Here is a 17,013-nt window from a genome sequence, read left to right as displayed (position 1 = left end):
CAAAATTATCATTATGTATTTTTATATTTACTAGGTACGTCATCTCGAATTTTTGAAATTTCACAAAGGAATAGAAAAAATGCGCGAGTACATTCAAAATACGAGTAGGCAGCCGTATCTTGAAGGCGTACTTCAAGCTTCTAAGGTAAAATATTTAAGGAATTATTTATCTAATCAATAATATATTAACATAATATTTTTATACAATAATATTATATTTTTATATAATCATTAATATTATAAATAATTTATTTGAATGTACGACGTGTTGTGTTACACGTATGATGAATATTTTCTTGCAAAAATTTCCAAAAACCTTCACGATTTCACGAATCTGACTTTTTAGGATTATTGCTCACGTTTAGGATGCAACACGGATAACTGGACTTTAGATAATGTCTTTGAATATTTTTCAAATAATATTCACATACCAAATAACCAATTGCAAGTTTCAGACTCTAACAGGGTATATGATAAGTATTCCGACATGATGATAAAAAAAATTAACGAATTTAAGTTCAAGTCAGATGTAGATGCTGAACGGAAGCGTGATATAAAAGCGAGCGGTAAGTTAGATTGTACAAATTGTGCGTATAAATCATAAATTGAAGCTCTTTAATTTTTTTATATATGATTTTTTCATCAATCGCAGATGATTTTCGCCGCGCAATGTCAGGAGAATGCGACATAGAAAAATTATGTTTGAAATGTTTGACGATTCCTAAAGGTAAAAAGGAGGAACATCCATTCTTTACAGGAGCCTTATGTAAAGAATGCTCGGTATGTGATAAAAGACACGTTCTTTCATAAATTTTTAACAAAGTAATCGTAGAAAGATGATTACGCGGTCAAACCTATTTTCTAAGCACAACGAGAAGCGTTATATAATCTGTTTTTCCTTTTTCAGAACGAATTTAAACCGTGTATGTTCGTGCATGGGAACGATGGCAAGTGCGTAAGTATTCGGCAGCTCCGGCGATATTTAAAGATTGAAATATTAATTGTTGCTTTGTTTCACGTTTGATTTCAGTTTTATTGCACAGTTTGCGCTAGTACCGGTACTGTTCTTATTTGTGATTCAGAAGAATGTCCACGGTTAGTTCACTCGCGCTTGAAATAGATCTCTGTCGCGTTGGAGTATATTTATTTAACGCGTTATCCATTTCAGTGTCTACTGTACAGCATGTCTGAAAATTTTGATATGTCCAAAATCATACGACGAAATGCTGAATGAAGATCCATGGGAATGTTTTCTCTGCAGAGACGAAACCAAACAGCCCGAGGATATGATATTTCGTACGCGGTTAAATTGGAAAGAGAAATTTGCAAAAATGTTCCGCACAACTCCTAATCTGACGTCTGATGTAGATGTTGAAAGTTATAAGAAGCAAAATAAAGCCGTGCGCGTGCTGTCGCTTTTTGACGGTTTGAGCACTGGTAAGACAGAAATTTGCATTTGATTTATAATCATTTCTTTTTTGAAAGCTTGCGTTAAGTTGGCGCAAGTTACGCTCAAAAGATACATTTAAATATTATTTTTTGTATTCAATTTTTTTTAATGGTATTTTTATATTTAATTCATATTTTTATATTTTTATATTCAAAAGATAGTTTTAAATGTTGTTTTTTATATTAAACACATAGGTTTTTTGGTGCTTCAAAAATTGGGGCTCGTCGTGGACGTTTATTACGCTAGTGAAATTGATGTAAATGCATTAACGATTAGCTCCTCACACTTCGGCGACCGTATTACTTATCTAGGAGATGTAAGAGGCATAACGAAGGAAAAAATTCAAGAAATCGCACCGATTGACTTGCTAATCGGTGGGTCGCCATGCAACGACTTAAGTCTGGTCAATCCGGCGCGATTAGGTCTCCACGGTACTTATCGACAATCAATATGTATCTCTCAAAAATTTTTGTGAGCAATAATGATGTTTATCTACCTTGTGATCGTAGATCCGAAGGGGACGGGTGTTCTCTTTTTCGAGTACATCCGAATAAAAAAACTGATGGAAAAAGCCAACAAAGGTCGGCACATGTTTTGGTTGTTCGAAAATGTCGCATCCATGCCAACCGAGTACAGATTAGAAATTAACAAGTAAATTGAAATATTTTTTAACTTTAATCCAATGGCAAAGGGTAATATTACGATCACGAAATAACTTGTGTTAATTGCAGATATCTGGGACGGGAACCTGACGTTATAGATTCAGCGGATTTTTCGCCTCAGCACAGACTGAGACTTTATTGGCATAATCTTCCCTTTAATCCATATTTGCCGCTGTTTGAAAACTGTCAGGATGTTCAAGACAAGCTTACGCCAAACTTGAATCGGAAGGCCCTTTGCAAGAAACTTCATACAGTTACGGGCAGAACGGGTTCCCTACTGCAAGGTATCTTTGCGACCCACAAATGTTTTTCGAAGGCGATTTGTACTCAACTCTTGTTTTTATTCTAGGAAAAGCGGAATTGAAACCAATTATAATGAAAGGCAAATCTGACACGATATGGATCACTGAACTCGAGGAAATCTTTGGCTTTCCACGACATTATACGGACGTGAAGAATTTATCAGCCACAAATCGACAGAAAATCCTCGGCAAGTCTTGGAGCGTACAAACACTTACTGCCATATTGCGACCTTTATGCTTATATTTTAAGTGCAATGAAAATGAAACGAGCAAGAAGTCTGTTTCTTAAGAAGATCAAAAATTTTGATCCCAATGAAATAATTAAGCACAGTAACGATTTTTTTTATCTTGTACTATTTTTGGATCTCGTTTGTATGATCGCAATTTTATATATATATCTAAAATTTGTATTTCTTACAAAGACATTGTACGAGATGTTACATGTACATCTGCATATTACATGTAAAAATCTCGTTAAATGTACATACATGTTGTACGAGATGTTCCTTGTCAATAATGAGTTTTATGTCATGATCATCTCTTTATACATACAATTGAATTAAAATTGTACATCGTCCAACATTGATTTTTTTGTGTTATAAGTTGTCAAAAAATATATACAACATAATTCTTAATTACATGTCAATTAATTATATATATTTATTAATATTCCCATTCTTAATTATATCAATATTCTAGTGTTCAAAATAAGAAAAAAATGATATCAAAATATAGATCTTTATTAATTATGACATCTTTTCTTCTTTTGAGCGCTATATTCACTTCGTCTGAGATATGGACATACAATTATAATCATTCTGTATTTATGTATTACATTATTTCATATCAAAATGCGTTTTGAAAAATCTGCGTCTAAAATATGAATTTATCTCTCTCTCTAAGATAGTTATCTAACAATCTTGAAAAGATAAATTCAAATGAATATTATGTACATATAGAAGCAACTATATATATATATATATATATATATATATATAGTTGCTTTCCTTCAAGCTTAATTTGAAACAAAATAATATAATTATTAATGTAACATAAAATATTATATCTGCAAGTATAAATACATTTGTGAAACGCTCTTGTTCCATTTAACAGGAAATTGACAAGCGTTTGTAAATTATGCCAAGATCTGTGTGTTATGTACATTCACATGATTTATTGTGATTTACTCGGTTTATTTTGATATCTCATTCGGAAGTATCCTCTGCGAGGTTCGCGACTCGTCGGTAACGCTGCGTTTCCACCAACATAAGGAGCGCCTTGATGCAATTGCAACAATGCCGGAGGAACTGGAATACAGCCCGCCAAGCAGTTAACGTGCTGCATCATCGATAGCGGCAATGGAGTGTTTATGAATACTTCCTGTCGTTCCATATCGACACCTCGAATTATTCCTACGCAATACATGGGTTCATAATATTCCTTTAAAGAAGGCTATTGTATATTCTCTCTGTATATTTATTTAAAAAAATTTCGAAGGTATCTGTTAGAAAAGAAGTTCACGCAAAAGTATTAATACTTACCGAACCCGTAGCATGTACATAAAGGAGATCTTTGCGTCAGTACTCGAAGACTGGAAATGCCTTCGGACTCTTGCGCAGATTCCTCCGTTAAATCGATACCGCATAGCGCTACAATATTACCATTTATGACACTTAAAGCACGTGACGCAGGTACCCCGAATAATCGTTGTGGTATAATGCGTAAGGAAGAAAAGGGCGCCCTGTAAATACACAAGATATTCATGTATCTATCGTTACTTACATTCGCATGTCAATAAGATACAAGATACTAACGTATATGGCACTGCTTCATTAATACTGAGTGATGGTCCTGTGTTGTATTGGCTGAAATAACAAGTGTGGAAATTAAAATTACGAGGATTATATAAAGCTCGTGAAACAATGTAAGATACTAGGCTATAATACTAAACTTACAGGGAATCGTTTTTATCACGCACGATACCGCTGAGGTAAGACATCATCACAAGCTCGCGTTGTTGATACGGCTCCATGTTCCACTCGTTCGTCCGCGCTGCGACGGTCTCCGCCTGGGAGTAGATTATGCACAAATCGTGCTCGCACGGCCTGTTCCAATTGATGAATCTCTCGTCGCAGAATGTCCATGAGCATTCCTGTTAAACGTTCCTTCTCCAGGATTTGATGGTTCAACAATAAATGTATTTATTATCGAAGAAGTCGCGTGTTACCTGTTTATTTACAACTTCCGCACTGAGAACGTCGTTGTAGTTGTTCTTCTTTTTCGACGACATAATCTGCAGGATGATGGACGGCCTGATCAGTTTTATCGTGAAGATCGCGATGTCCCAACCGAGACTTTGCGTAAAACCCATCGTGTTCACCACGATAGGTAAACGAGACAGAACGGGGGACTCCTTCAATCTCTCGATCAACATCTTGATGCCCTCCAAGTAGCGCGTGACGCATCGGCTGACGCTTATGTCGTCGATGAACAGCTGGTAAACCGGCGCCTTCAGATGCGTGAAATTTGGCCCCATCAACGGCTCTTCGATCAAGCTGTACGAGATGCAGCCGGACGGCGTACACTCCGCCTGTCCGGGATCTACGTCCACCAAAACCACCTTCCCCGACGTGCGCAACAGGCTGTTGATAAGACATCGCACGCTGGTGGACTTGCCAACGTTTTTACCGCCGGCGATCAGCGTGCAAGACCATTCGTTCGCGCGCCAGCGACTCAGCATCCTCTCCGCAACGTCCGTGGTGATACAGGGATCGGTGATCAATCGTCTATAGTTAAAATCGTCATTTTGCTCGAGACGCAGATTCGACTGCAGTATTATCTCGGCTCGCTTGGGATCTGTCCACGAAAAATAATGAGGATTTTTTACGTTCGGGAACAATCTGAAGTACGGGAAGTGGGTCTTCAGGTAGAGCGTCAGATTATTCTCGAAATTCTGCAGCACGAGGACGGCCATTCCCGGTCGGACATTATCGACGTTGACCTGCAGCTCGCTCTCCGAATCTCGAGTGATGCCCTCCGCAGCGAGCGTCGTCCACACGTCGTCGACACTACCTTCCGGGAATTCCTCGCTGGTCTCTACGGCGATATTACTGTATCCACGCGGAGAGTACACTTCTGTGGCACCGATCGAACTGTTTAGTATGGAACCGTAAATTTTCACCGCGCCGTACAATACTTTTACTAACAGCTTGCCGGTGAAGCAGAGTCTATTCCAACTTTCCATTATAACGATGACTATGTTTCTTATGCAGTAAACCTTCGGTGCCTTTCGATTATGCCTATGTCGACGCGAGTTGGCTTTATACTTAGGACTGCCACGCGCTTCTGTATCACTACTACGATCTGATGTAGAACTTCTGTCTTTGACGAGTTCTCTGCGCATAGGACTCTTTATATTATTAATAGGACTGCTTATATTATTATTAACATTGATGTCTTCTAATTTGTTATCACTAGCCCCTTTGCTTCCATCATTTTTAGCTATACTCGATGGCACAGATGACGCCTGCTTTAGATGTTTAATTTGCATATGGGTGTTGTACTTAGAATTTATGGGATCGGCAACTGTCATGCGCGCATCCTTATTGAACAACGCATTTAACTCGAAGGCTTCATTACAAATCGTTTTCCCTAATCTTGTCCTTTGTTCCTGTTCAAATATCTGTGGCAAATTTATCGAGGTGACACTGTCTGAGAGCATGTCGATCACAAGGGGTGAACCTAAATTTCTTTTCTCTTTGGGAGCAATCCGGGTCCAATCGTCATCCGTATCCCCTTGCGCCTCATCCACAAAATTATCCAACTTCCAATTGTTATCCATTTCTCCATTCGCCTGCTGCTCGAGATCGTTCCATTCTATGGAATCATTTGTAAAATCTGAAATTCAAATAACTGCAATCCTGATTGCAAACTTAAAGGTATTAACGAAAGATATTCTAATTACCTGGGGTGTACATAAAAATTAACTAGTGATGGCATAATGTAAATGGAAAAAGAGTAAATCCTGCGTTTCTTACATTGAATATCAGAAGTTTCGTCAACATTTTTATTGTCGGAGTGTTCCTTTTTGCATTTAAAACTGGCCTGTGTGGCTGTTCTCTCTCTAAAAGAACAGGCTGGCTTGCCTGACAAAGAAATATTCTGTACATCATTGACACAGGTGTCATCATCTACCAAATTGACAGCGGTATCTTTGCTAGCAAACGTGTTCTTACAAGCGGCACGCATTTTCCTCTCACGAGCTTTCTGCGCTTTTAGTTTTCTAGAATCAAAAACGTAACAAAAAATTAATGAAGCAATATCCAACAGCGATATTTCATGCGATATCACAAATAGTTATTATTATGACTTCAACCAAACTCCGATTAACTTAGGGAGCTTTCCAGCAAGCGACACAAATCGACACAAGTATCGTTTTGTCTTTGTTACTCATTGCCAAAAAAGAAAGATAGAATGACGTTTGTGTCGACTTGTGTCGCTTGCTGGAAAGCTCCCTTAATCAGCAATTAACTTACCAAGTAACACCTGTTTTGTTTATGAATAGAAATATTCATTTCTGTTTAACACACGGGAGAGAAAAGATTAGATTAACAAATTGCATAATCAGAAATTTTAAAAAGTAGAAATTTGGCATAGGCATTTTGCTTTAAATAATTCTTAATTGTTAATAATTGCTTAAATAATTCAATTAGATAAACGAGAATTAAGTTAATCGGAGTTTCGACGAAATCCAAAAGCCATGTGATCGGTGAATATCCTTATTCGATCTCAAATTATTTCGCTCACGTTTTAATCTTTCGCACTTTCGATTCAGCCGTCTTTCCCTTTGTGCGAATGTTTATCTTCATTGGTATAAGAAAATATATCGGGATATAAAATATATATATATGTCTAATGTTGTGATTACAGATTTTTGCGTTCCAACCTCATGATCCGTAAAACGTGTAAAACTTCGCCACCTCGCACATCACGCACATGTATGTATTCGGTCGAAACTCGAATACTCGAAACCCCTGTACACTACCGCCAGTACATCCATCTTCGAAATTGGTACTACGTAGCTACGTTCATTTTCCGACACTGCCGATAAAACATAATATTAATTTTTCAAAATTACAAACTTTGAAACAAAAAATAAAGATATACCAAAGTTTCTTATTTTTGCCTTTATCGTCTGGAGTATTAATTATATATGATTTTGGGGGAACGCAGCAGAAACACTAGAATATTTACGAAACAGTCAAAATTCCTCAAATTGTTGGACGGAGAAACAAAAAAAGATGCAAAGAATTCAGCTACAAAGAAGAAACTTGGGATGTTATTAATTAACCTTTTATATATATTATATAAAAACTAACTATTTATATTTTATATCTTCCAAATTGACGAATTGTCGCGTTTCAACTTCGCGCCCACGTCCGGCGGGGCGCGCGCTGATTGGCCCGATTCCCCAGCGGGCGGCCATTTCTCTTTGCGCGACGCGACGTCCCGACGCTTCGCCCGCACCATGCCACCACCTCCGCCTCCGTTGTCGACGGAACCGTGCCAAGGGAGCTGCGTCCGATACGGGTGACCGCCGAGGAAATGGAGCCGTCAGCGACGTACTGCTTCTGCGGCCGTTCGTACGATCCCCAGCAGTTCATGATACAGTGCGACGTGTGCAAGGAGTGGTACCATGGCGGGTAAGCATGCACGTCCGGGATTCACGCGTCGAAGCGCGCGCTCGCGACGCGACGTCGACTATTCCGCGACTTCCCGGGGATCGCCGGATGGAACTCCCACGGGGAATCGCTCGCGAGAACCGCGAGCGTCCGTGCGCGACCGCGGACGCGACGCCGCCTCGTCGATATCGCGCCACGAACGATTGTTTTGTTGACGGTAACATAACCTGCACCGCGCGTCGCCCCGTCGCCGTCGCGTTTGTCAACGTTTTATTGGCACACGCGACGCAGTCGGAGCACCGACAGGGCCCGTCGCTCGATTAAAGCGCTCACATGTGTGCGATTTTTAGATTTTTGGCGTAGTGCGTTGCAATCGACACTTGTGTAATGGTTATGTTATTGTTTTGTTGTTCCAGGTGCGTGAATTTGAAGGAATACGTGACTATAGATCTTGACAAGTACCACTGTCCGCGATGCGAAACCACGTGTGGCCCTTCGCTCAGTAAGTCAGCCAACTTATTGAACGTTTTATGCATATATATGCATTTATGAGATTCGTTGCCATTAATATCTACTTTGTTTTGCAGTGAAAGTTAGGACAAACTTGCATAGACATGATTATACGGAACTCGACGCAGACACAAAGCCGATTCAGACTGGAACCTCGGTATTCATACGAGAACTGAAGTCTAGACACTTTCCCAAGGCCGACGAGGTTGTGAAGCATGTGAAGGGACACCAATTGACTTTTCAGTATTTACAAATTAACGGCTTTGAAACTCCCATTATTATCGATGGGAAAGATGGACTTGATATGACTGTACCACCTCTGAGCTTCAGCGTCCGCGATGTCGAGACCTACATAGGTAAGATGGTTGGCGTAAAAGTATCTTGGAATAATCAAATACTTTATTTTATATAATCTTTTCACTGTGTAATCTTATACAATTTTCTTACATTATTCTTAGGCGGTGATCGAGACATGGATGTAATTGATGTTACTAGACAAAGTAACATACGTATGAAATTAAGAGACTTTGTAGAGTATTACAACTCTCCTTCCCGAACAAGAGTATTTAATGTCATAAGTCTCGAATTTACTAACACTGGGTATATCAAATATTCATTGCCTTGCCGTACACGGCTTTGTCAAGTTGTTTTTGTAGGATGTGTAATTTGATAAATAAAACAATTGCAGTCTCTCGCCAATGGTTGAAGCGCCATACATTGCGCGCAAACTCGACTGGGTTAATTCGGTGTGGCCACGCGATTGGCCCGAGGACAGTGATATAAAACGACCGGAAGTACAAAAGTATTGCCTAATGGGGGTCAAAGACAGTTTCACAGATTTTCACATCGACTTCGGAGGAACGTCCGTGTGGTACCACGTGTTGCGCGGCGAAAAAGTGTTCTATCTTGTCAAGCCGACGCCAGCGAACTTGCAGCTGTACCAGCATTGGATGTGTAGTTCGACGCAGAGCGAAACTTTCTTTGGGGATCAGGCCGATGCGTGTTACAAGTGCGTGATTAAGCAGGGCCAGACGATGATGATCCCCACGGGCTGGATACACGCGGTTCTTACACCGGTGGATTCCTTGGTTTTCGGTGGAAATTTCGTGCACAGTCTCAACATTCAAATGCAAATACAGTGAGTAGAGAAAACTTTGTCGTACATCAATACATTAAAGAAGTCGTTATACGCTTTGTAATATTACTTTATTACATAGAATATATGAGTTGGAAAGAAAGATGAAGACTCCAGCGAAGTTTCAATATCCTGGATTCGAGACAATTAATTGGTTCGCTGCTAAAAAGTTGTTAAAGGAATTGAAAGAATTGAATAACGAGGGAAAGAAATGTCCGCCATATTTTTTACAGGGCGTGAAGGCATTGCTTGGGATTCTCAAACAATGGAACACAGATAAAGATGTAAGTTGAAATTGTTAATATTTATATCCAATTAACAAATATGAAAACATGAAAATTCGTGGAATAAAAACCAATGCGTATAATTTCAGTATAACATGATCAGTCGTGGTCAGATACCGGACACGATAAATAGCCAGAAATTATTGAAGGATCTTAGTAAAGAGATACGGCATGCGGAACGGTACTTAATATCTCTGAATCCGCCGAAACCGGAACGCGAGAGTAAACGAAAGAAAAGAAAGCCGTTGAACAAGGATTTCGTCGACTTTGATTACGCTGATAGGCTGGTCGATAACGCATTTAAAGCGAATAAAGCGACATTAAAGGAGACGAATAAAGCGACGTTGAAGGAAACGAATAAATCGACGTTGAAGGAGACGAATAGAGTGACGTTAAAGAAAGCGAATAAAATGGAACCCGCTTTGATAGAACAGTCATTGGCGAGACCGCCCTTAAAGCTCACGTTGCCGAAACCGATCATGTGTCCCGTAGTTAAAACGCCCGCGGCAGCGAAACCCGCCAACAGTAATAAGCGACAATTATCCAAGCCGGGAAAACAGAGCCCTACCGTGATTAGATTTAAACTTGGCAACAACGAGGTTGTCAGAAGTACAAACGACAATATAAATGTTTATGGTAGTAATATTGTGACCGGTCATTCCTTCGAGACAACGAAGGAGCCGTTGTCGTGGAATCAGACGTCGTCCGTGTACGATTTTCACGACGGTAGCAACGAGAGTGACTATGGTCTCGTAATAGACGAATCGCAGAAGCGGAAACGGGCACCGAGACCGAAACGACCCAAGCGCGATTACGACGGTGATGTCGACGTACTGAATAACGCGCCGAAGAACGGTATTGAGGAATTGTTGAAAGCATCGGCATACACTCTTGGGAATGGTACTCCATCCCCAAGAGTCGATGTGACGTACGTATAAATTCAGATGCTTATCATCAATATCAAATTACGATTATGGTTGTAACGAAAAATAATTTCAGGCCATCGACTACGATTCTACAGTACGGTCATCCCATGCCGCCGCCTACTGGGTAAGTTAATTTGCCATGGAGCTCTCCGATCTTCGTGTTTTAGATCTCGTAAATGTCACGCATCTCGAAACTTTCCTAATTAATCTCACTCGGAGGCTGTAGTGGTTAATATAAAATTTCGATGAACTTTTAACTAGCTAATTGCTAAGCCTATTGTACTTTACAAACTTCTCTAAATTAATTTTTATTTGGATAGAATAGAATTTGGATGGGATAGAATTAATATAGAGTGAATGCAGGTATATGGTTCTTCCTGGAGCATGTGAAAGGTCTTTAATTATTTTTTAAAACGCTTATTAAAAGAGTTTTGTAGCTTTAAGCAGTACAGAGGAATGAATTTAATTTTTTGGTGTCTTAGTATTTATAAATTGAAAACGGTCAGTTCTGACAGGGCGTCACCGTCCACACGGGAGGCGATCGCCGGGATGTTGTCGTTCAGTCAGCAGAGTTACTCTACAACGAGTGGTTCTACGAAATCGTCAAAGAGACCTACTAAGAGCCAACAAAATGTTGACGAAGACGATGATCAGTTGATAGAAAATATCGACAAGGTCCACCAAGACGATGATTTTAGTACGTATATAATAAAAAAGTATCTTATATCAATATTTTTTTGCGATACCATTATTAAATTTTATATTATTCACAGTTTATCCAGCTTTAGACGCTTCTGACGACGAAGATTATATCTTTAAACCTAAGGCAAAGAGTCAAATCGATGAAGCATGGAATCCAAAAGCTAGAGTGGGCCCTCTTTTACCAAAGACCAATCGACCGGCACGGGAAGGCGTGAAGAAAACGTCTGTGGAAAAGGGTCTTGAAGCGGCCGCGGCGAAGCGAGCGAAACAATCGGTAAGAAAATTATATTGTTCAATAGTATTTTACTTTATTTTCCATATAATCATATATTTCACAAAATGCAAGTAAATAATGTATCAAAGCTTCCTAATTATTAATTATCCTGATACTAATCTAGTATATAGTTAAATGCGTATCCAGTGTTTATACGAAATAATCTGAGGTGTAATATGTTTTCAAATCGTTATTTGTCATTTAATGAACATTATATCACTCACAACTTTTTTTAAATACCATAATTCCGTGTTTCTTGCATATACATTTCACATAGGATGAATACCTGGATAACGACATGGACAACGTTACCAAGAAGAAATTGGTAGGCATATTTCGATCTCGGTAATTTCATATAAAATTCTGTAGTGCTATACTTTTCTATAGCTTTCCAATTGTACATATATTATAATTGCAATTCTGCTCTTAATTACAGTCCTTGATTTTGCAATCTATGTCCTTTTTAATTTTAGTTATCTCATTTTTTAATATTAGCCTCCACTTTCTTTTTAGTGCACATCTGTAGTGACCGCTAGCTATAATTTGTCACCATTAATCTATGGATTGGATCATCAGAAATATAATATTTAAATATCTCTGTTCTGGTGATGCACTCTGTATTTTTTCCTGTATTTATAATTTTTTTTCATTTTTGTTACGAAAAAAGCTAACAATGATGGAAATTTATATTTTGTGCGCGTAATAGGGTACCAACAAACGGACATATAAAAAGAAGCAAAAGGAACCTGTGGTCTCTGTGGTCTCTGTGGTCCCTGCGGTAGGAACCACATCGTCTACCGCAGCTTCTGAAAATGTTATAAAATCGCCCACCGGATTCGGATCAATACTGACAAGCCCCAACAGACTTAAAGATGTTAAAGCCAAACTTGCAGCACCCGTTCCAGTTGGTAAAGTATCAATTTTTATTACCTATTTCCGTTTTTTACTTAAAGATTTGCGTTATGCATTACAACTTATAGTCGATGAATAATCGTGAAGAAAATTGAATATTCATAAATTTTCAGAACGAAAACCGAAGAAGGGAATGAAAACGGCGAAGCAGCGTTTGGGGAAGATTCTGAAACTGCATAAAATGATGCACTAGATAAAATTAATACCATGAAAGAAGAAAAAAACATCACGTCATTCTTCACTTGTGTATAAAATCATATAGTTGTACATTACTATGTAAATATAAGAAATTTTCCATCAAGGTGATACACACCTTAGAAAAGTGAATTAGTTGTAAATCAGCGTCATTTTCTAAGAGATACTTATATTTATTACTACATCGTGTTTAATTTTAGGCGAATATATATATATGACTTTTGATATCTCGATATTTCAGTAAGACGATATTTGTATTGTAACGGTAGATTGCTAATGCTTTTTGTGATGACCTCGTGTAGTAATTCAGTTGACAACGATCTGAAAGGAAAATATGTCTCAACTTATAGGTTTTTTTCATTATTTTAATCATGAAAATTTTAATAATATTGCGATTTAATTTGTGACTAACAGTAGATCAACCAATTTAATGATGGTTTAGTTTTAAGGTAATAGATGTTTTTTTAGTGAGTAGCAAGTAAATACTTCACCGTCCATTATCAAGAACTTAGAGAATTTCTCTGTTACATATTTTTGCATTTTTTAGAATGCACAATTAGCATGGCACAGTTCTCTGCTGCATATTTTTTAATTCCAATTGTAATATAGTTCTTCATTTTGATATAACTATGGTATTTTTCTTGCATGCGATAAATGCAGTGGTAGTTCAATTAATTCCCAAAATATTAACTGAAAACTATCTTCGTATTTAAAATGACAATTGCCACATGCTTCTTTTTAAATGGTATATAAATCAGGTATCAATTGAAAGTTTTTCTTTGCTTTCGTGAAAACACTTAAAAAAAATTCAATCATTGTTATCACAGAAATATATTTGTAACATTCGCAGTATAATTTCTTACGCTAATTTACTAATTTGTTTGATGTCACATGTAGCAGTTCAGTTAGCAATTTGCCATCTAGTTTGTACATCACAGAGAGAGGCTGTAGAATATTGATTTAATTTTTTACATACTTGTTATAAAAATTTAAAAAAAAATAAGGTATCTGCCAGCGACATTTTATATGTAACTTACAGGTATGTGGTAAAATGTATTTTGATCGTTATGGAGTATTAAGTAAAGTAGCGTAAGGGATATTAACGATTGTTGTATCGCACAGGAAATTGAGTTACCTAATACACATGTTGTACCTGTTTCCTATGATACAAAATATGAGTTACACGTAAAAGCGTAAAATACTGGAAGAGCTATAGTCCCCTAAAAGAGAATTGTTTGTAATCGTGGATTGCTTATACTTAATTAGTTATAGCGAATTCGGGCGCTTGCACTAGTGCACACTGAGTGCGCACTAAGGCTTGTTTATAATCTATTCTTATATTTAAAATCGCTTAAATACACATTTAAAAACTTTTTAGCCAATAAAACAATCTGTAATATCTATATGGATGCTGTACAAATCATTTTATAGACTAAGAAGTATTTAAGATGATCTGTAAATATAACAATAATTGATTAAGAACAAGCCTTGGTGCGCACTCAGTGTGCACTAGTGCAAGCGCCCGAATTCGCTATTAGACTCTCAGAATTGTTTGATAGCGTTCGGGAATACTGACAACTTCGTTTGAAGGAAGTCCCGAGAAAAAATGTTTTCTACTTAATAACTTACGCGTGTACATTAAAATTAACCCCGAAATTAGAAGATCGTTTACGAGCTTTTAATGTCCGAAGGTAGAGAGATTTACTTTAGGCTCGAGTAATGTTAATCATTAATTATAACATTAAGTAACGTTAATGATTAGAATTTTTACTTACGATTTAATTTCTACTAACAAATTGTGATAAGTAATTGCGCAATTTATAAGTTGCTTAAACGTGTGGCAAGCAAATTACTTGAGACCTGTAACGTTTGACGTGTATCAAATTCTTAACGCTGGTGCATCAGTTAAATTTTCACACGACTCCTGCACATCGAATACGCATGGATAACATGAGAGAAGGAATAAGAGAGCAAAATAGTGGCCGTTTTCACGCTCATTTCTTTGTAATAACTTTGTACAAAGAAGTGACGTGTCTGTTAGTATAAATTATTTCTTTTAGCACTCACTATACCGACAGTGTATATTAAACTAAGGAAATGCATTGTATAGTAAGGTACTAAACGAATCATTTTATACTAAAACACGTCGCTTTTTTATATAAAATTATTACAGGAAAGGTGAAGGCGAATACTTTGCTCGGATAGGCACTTACAAGAATAAAAAGACATTCGTATGCCTTCTTAAAACTACACGTTTTGATAAGTTTAGCGATATTCGCTTAAAAATTGTCTTAAAAGTAACGTTGCTTCGTCCCGCGTAACAAGTTCAAGCTACACGATCGCTTTTATAATTTAGCGCATTTGTTTGACGAGTTTGTAAGCATCTGTGTGCGCACCGTGTACTGTACACGAATCTTACAGAATTATACAAAATGATATAGATGTACGTGCATAGACACACATATATACATATATTTTTTTATGAAGTGTTTATCTTGAATTTTGCGAGTCGTGTATTTATTTAATATCTCTGCTCGTCTTTATTAAATTTAACGACGTGCCGGCGATAGCGCGCCGTATGTTTCTACAATACTTAAATTTCTATCGCGTATCGTTAAACGCGCGCGGTAGAAATCTCGTGACGAAATTAACGCGATTTGCGAGACGGATTTGCAGATTTTCGACGAGGTATCGGCATATTTCAAATGTGTTCATTAAATTATAGACGATAACGTGCAGACTTTCGGTGTTTGACGAGAGAGAATACATTATTACGAAATTAAAACGTTAAATATCAGGGAAGCAATATTTATTTTCAGAATACGAGTTTTCTTTTATCACGTCGCTTGTAAAAGCGTAACACTCTCGCATATAATATTATTGTAACAATAATATATTCGAGATATAAGTATTCTAAGATTTCGCACAATTTAACGCGATTTATGTCCATTGCTATCAATGCGGATCAACTTTCATCTCGGTTTAACTCACTTTTTATCTGTTTCTAATTCTTAGAACTAGAGAAAGATAAAAAAAATAATCAGGTTAACCGAGATTAAAATTAATCCGCGCCGGAAATGGACGTTAGCCGTTCTAAAGAAGATTTTTAAATGCTTTTTCTAATTCGAATAAAAATTCGTTCTCTCGTTGATAAGAACGCGTCGGTGCTTCTACGAGCACGATGCATTTATTGTCCGTGAAAAGTGAATGTACATATTTTTGAAGATCTTGCCGGCTAGGGTGCGAAGTAATCGTCTAATCGAAGCGCAGCGTCCCTTCACTTTACCAATACGGCAATACTTGAAATTTCGTCCTCACAACTTTTCACGACCCTTTGAAATTTATCGAATATTCGACAATTCGCGTTTGTTTGAAAGAGATAAGACTTGTAAAGATACGAGATGTATTATAAGCGGATTACATACAAATATTACGTCGTACGAAGTATAGCCGAACGATTTTTCATCGTGTTCGTAATTATTGCTGAATAAAATGTTGGATTCATTGATTCCGATTCCTTGTACCTCTCAGCCTCTTTCTTTTTGCACAATGTATAAAAACATATTCCCCTTAGGTATACACGTAATTATGGTATGGACAATGATCTAATCATTCCCTATTTATTTCTTCACTATATATTTATTTTTTTATTATTATTGCATTCCAACATTTTGTTCAAAATGATATTATTATTCATATTCCGAGCGAAGTTCGAATCCGTCATTAGCCAATCGCACATTGGAACACAATGGAACACGTTTCCGAATCGTCCAATGATATTCCGTAGAGATGCGTTTTCAAATTTGTAGCGCGTCTAATTAACTCTCTATCACTCGACATAAAATTTCAGTAGGTTTTTTCGAAACAAAAAAGCAATCGTCGATGTATCGAACAAAAGAGTAATGCCCATATAATTCATATCATTCTTCCGTTCATTAATTCGATCTATTCAAAAAAGTTGAAAATTTTCAAGTCAATCT

General features: G+C 37.5%; 3 protein-coding genes across 9 annotated transcripts in view; 2 read left to right on the top strand and 1 right to left on the bottom strand.

Annotated features, from left to right (window-relative positions):
• Positions 1-3,049, top strand: part of Dnmt3 (DNA methyltransferase 3) — a 120,820-nt gene extending 117,771 nt beyond the window's left edge. For all 3 annotated transcript variants that reach the window (XM_071719834.1, XM_071719833.1, XM_071719835.1), the window contains 10 exons: positions 35-145; positions 347-566; positions 653-780; positions 908-955; positions 1,031-1,095; positions 1,169-1,437; positions 1,645-1,881; positions 1,960-2,101; positions 2,182-2,396; positions 2,462-3,049. In XM_071719834.1, the coding sequence (XP_071575935.1) occupies positions 35-145; positions 347-566; positions 653-780; positions 908-955; positions 1,031-1,095; positions 1,169-1,437; positions 1,645-1,881; positions 1,960-2,101; positions 2,182-2,396; positions 2,462-2,703 (1,677 nt within the window). In that variant the 3' untranslated portion in view covers positions 2,704-3,049. The remainder of the gene's footprint in view (positions 1-34; positions 146-346; positions 567-652; positions 781-907; positions 956-1,030; positions 1,096-1,168; positions 1,438-1,644; positions 1,882-1,959; positions 2,102-2,181; positions 2,397-2,461) is intronic.
• Positions 3,050-3,138: 89 nt separating this feature from the next.
• On the bottom strand, positions 3,139-7,428 carry LOC139781041 (polynucleotide 5'-hydroxyl-kinase NOL9). Of its 3 annotated transcripts, XM_071719845.1 has the most exons (8): positions 7,221-7,423; positions 6,950-6,990; positions 6,452-6,696; positions 4,642-6,311; positions 4,370-4,566; positions 4,229-4,279; positions 3,956-4,155; positions 3,139-3,826 (listed from the first exon to the last, which is right to left on the bottom strand). In XM_071719845.1, exons 3-8 carry the CDS (start codon positions 6,660-6,662, stop codon positions 3,588-3,590), a joined length of 2,568 nt encoding a protein of 855 aa, XP_071575946.1. In that variant the 5' UTR covers positions 6,663-6,696; positions 6,950-6,990; positions 7,221-7,423; the 3' UTR covers positions 3,139-3,587. The 3 variants fall into 3 exon arrangements, with proteins under 3 accessions (XP_071575946.1, XP_071575945.1, XP_071575947.1); XM_071719844.1 differs by lacking the exon at positions 6,950-6,990 and having other exon boundaries at positions 7,221-7,428; XM_071719846.1 differs by lacking the exons at positions 6,950-6,990; positions 7,221-7,423 and having other exon boundaries at positions 6,379-6,492.
• Positions 7,429-7,922: 494 nt separating this feature from the next.
• LOC139781039 (histone lysine demethylase PHF8) lies at positions 7,923-16,556 on the top strand. Of its 3 annotated transcripts, none has more exons than XM_071719838.1 (13): positions 7,923-8,116; positions 8,512-8,597; positions 8,683-8,961; positions 9,064-9,205; positions 9,294-9,743; positions 9,823-10,024; positions 10,114-10,952; positions 11,024-11,074; positions 11,466-11,647; positions 11,724-11,926; positions 12,204-12,251; positions 12,633-12,834; positions 12,952-16,556. In XM_071719838.1, the coding sequence occupies exons 1-13, from the start codon at positions 8,019-8,021 to the stop codon at positions 13,029-13,031; spliced, it is 2,862 nt and encodes a 953-aa protein (XP_071575939.1). In that variant the 5' UTR covers positions 7,923-8,018; the 3' UTR covers positions 13,032-16,556. The 3 variants fall into 3 exon arrangements, with proteins under 3 accessions (XP_071575939.1, XP_071575938.1, XP_071575940.1); XM_071719837.1 differs by having other exon boundaries at positions 11,457-11,647; XM_071719839.1 differs by lacking the exon at positions 12,204-12,251 and having other exon boundaries at positions 11,457-11,647.
• Positions 16,557-17,013: the final 457 nt, after the last annotated feature.

The sequence above is a fragment of the Temnothorax nylanderi genome, unplaced genomic scaffold (assembly GCF_030848795.1).
Source record: "Temnothorax nylanderi isolate EJ_2023f unplaced genomic scaffold, tnyl_v1.0 TNYL_tig0312_pilon, whole genome shotgun sequence".
Taxonomy (NCBI): Eukaryota; Metazoa; Arthropoda; class Insecta; order Hymenoptera; family Formicidae; genus Temnothorax; species Temnothorax nylanderi.
This window is presented reverse-complemented; position numbering and strand designations above follow the sequence as displayed.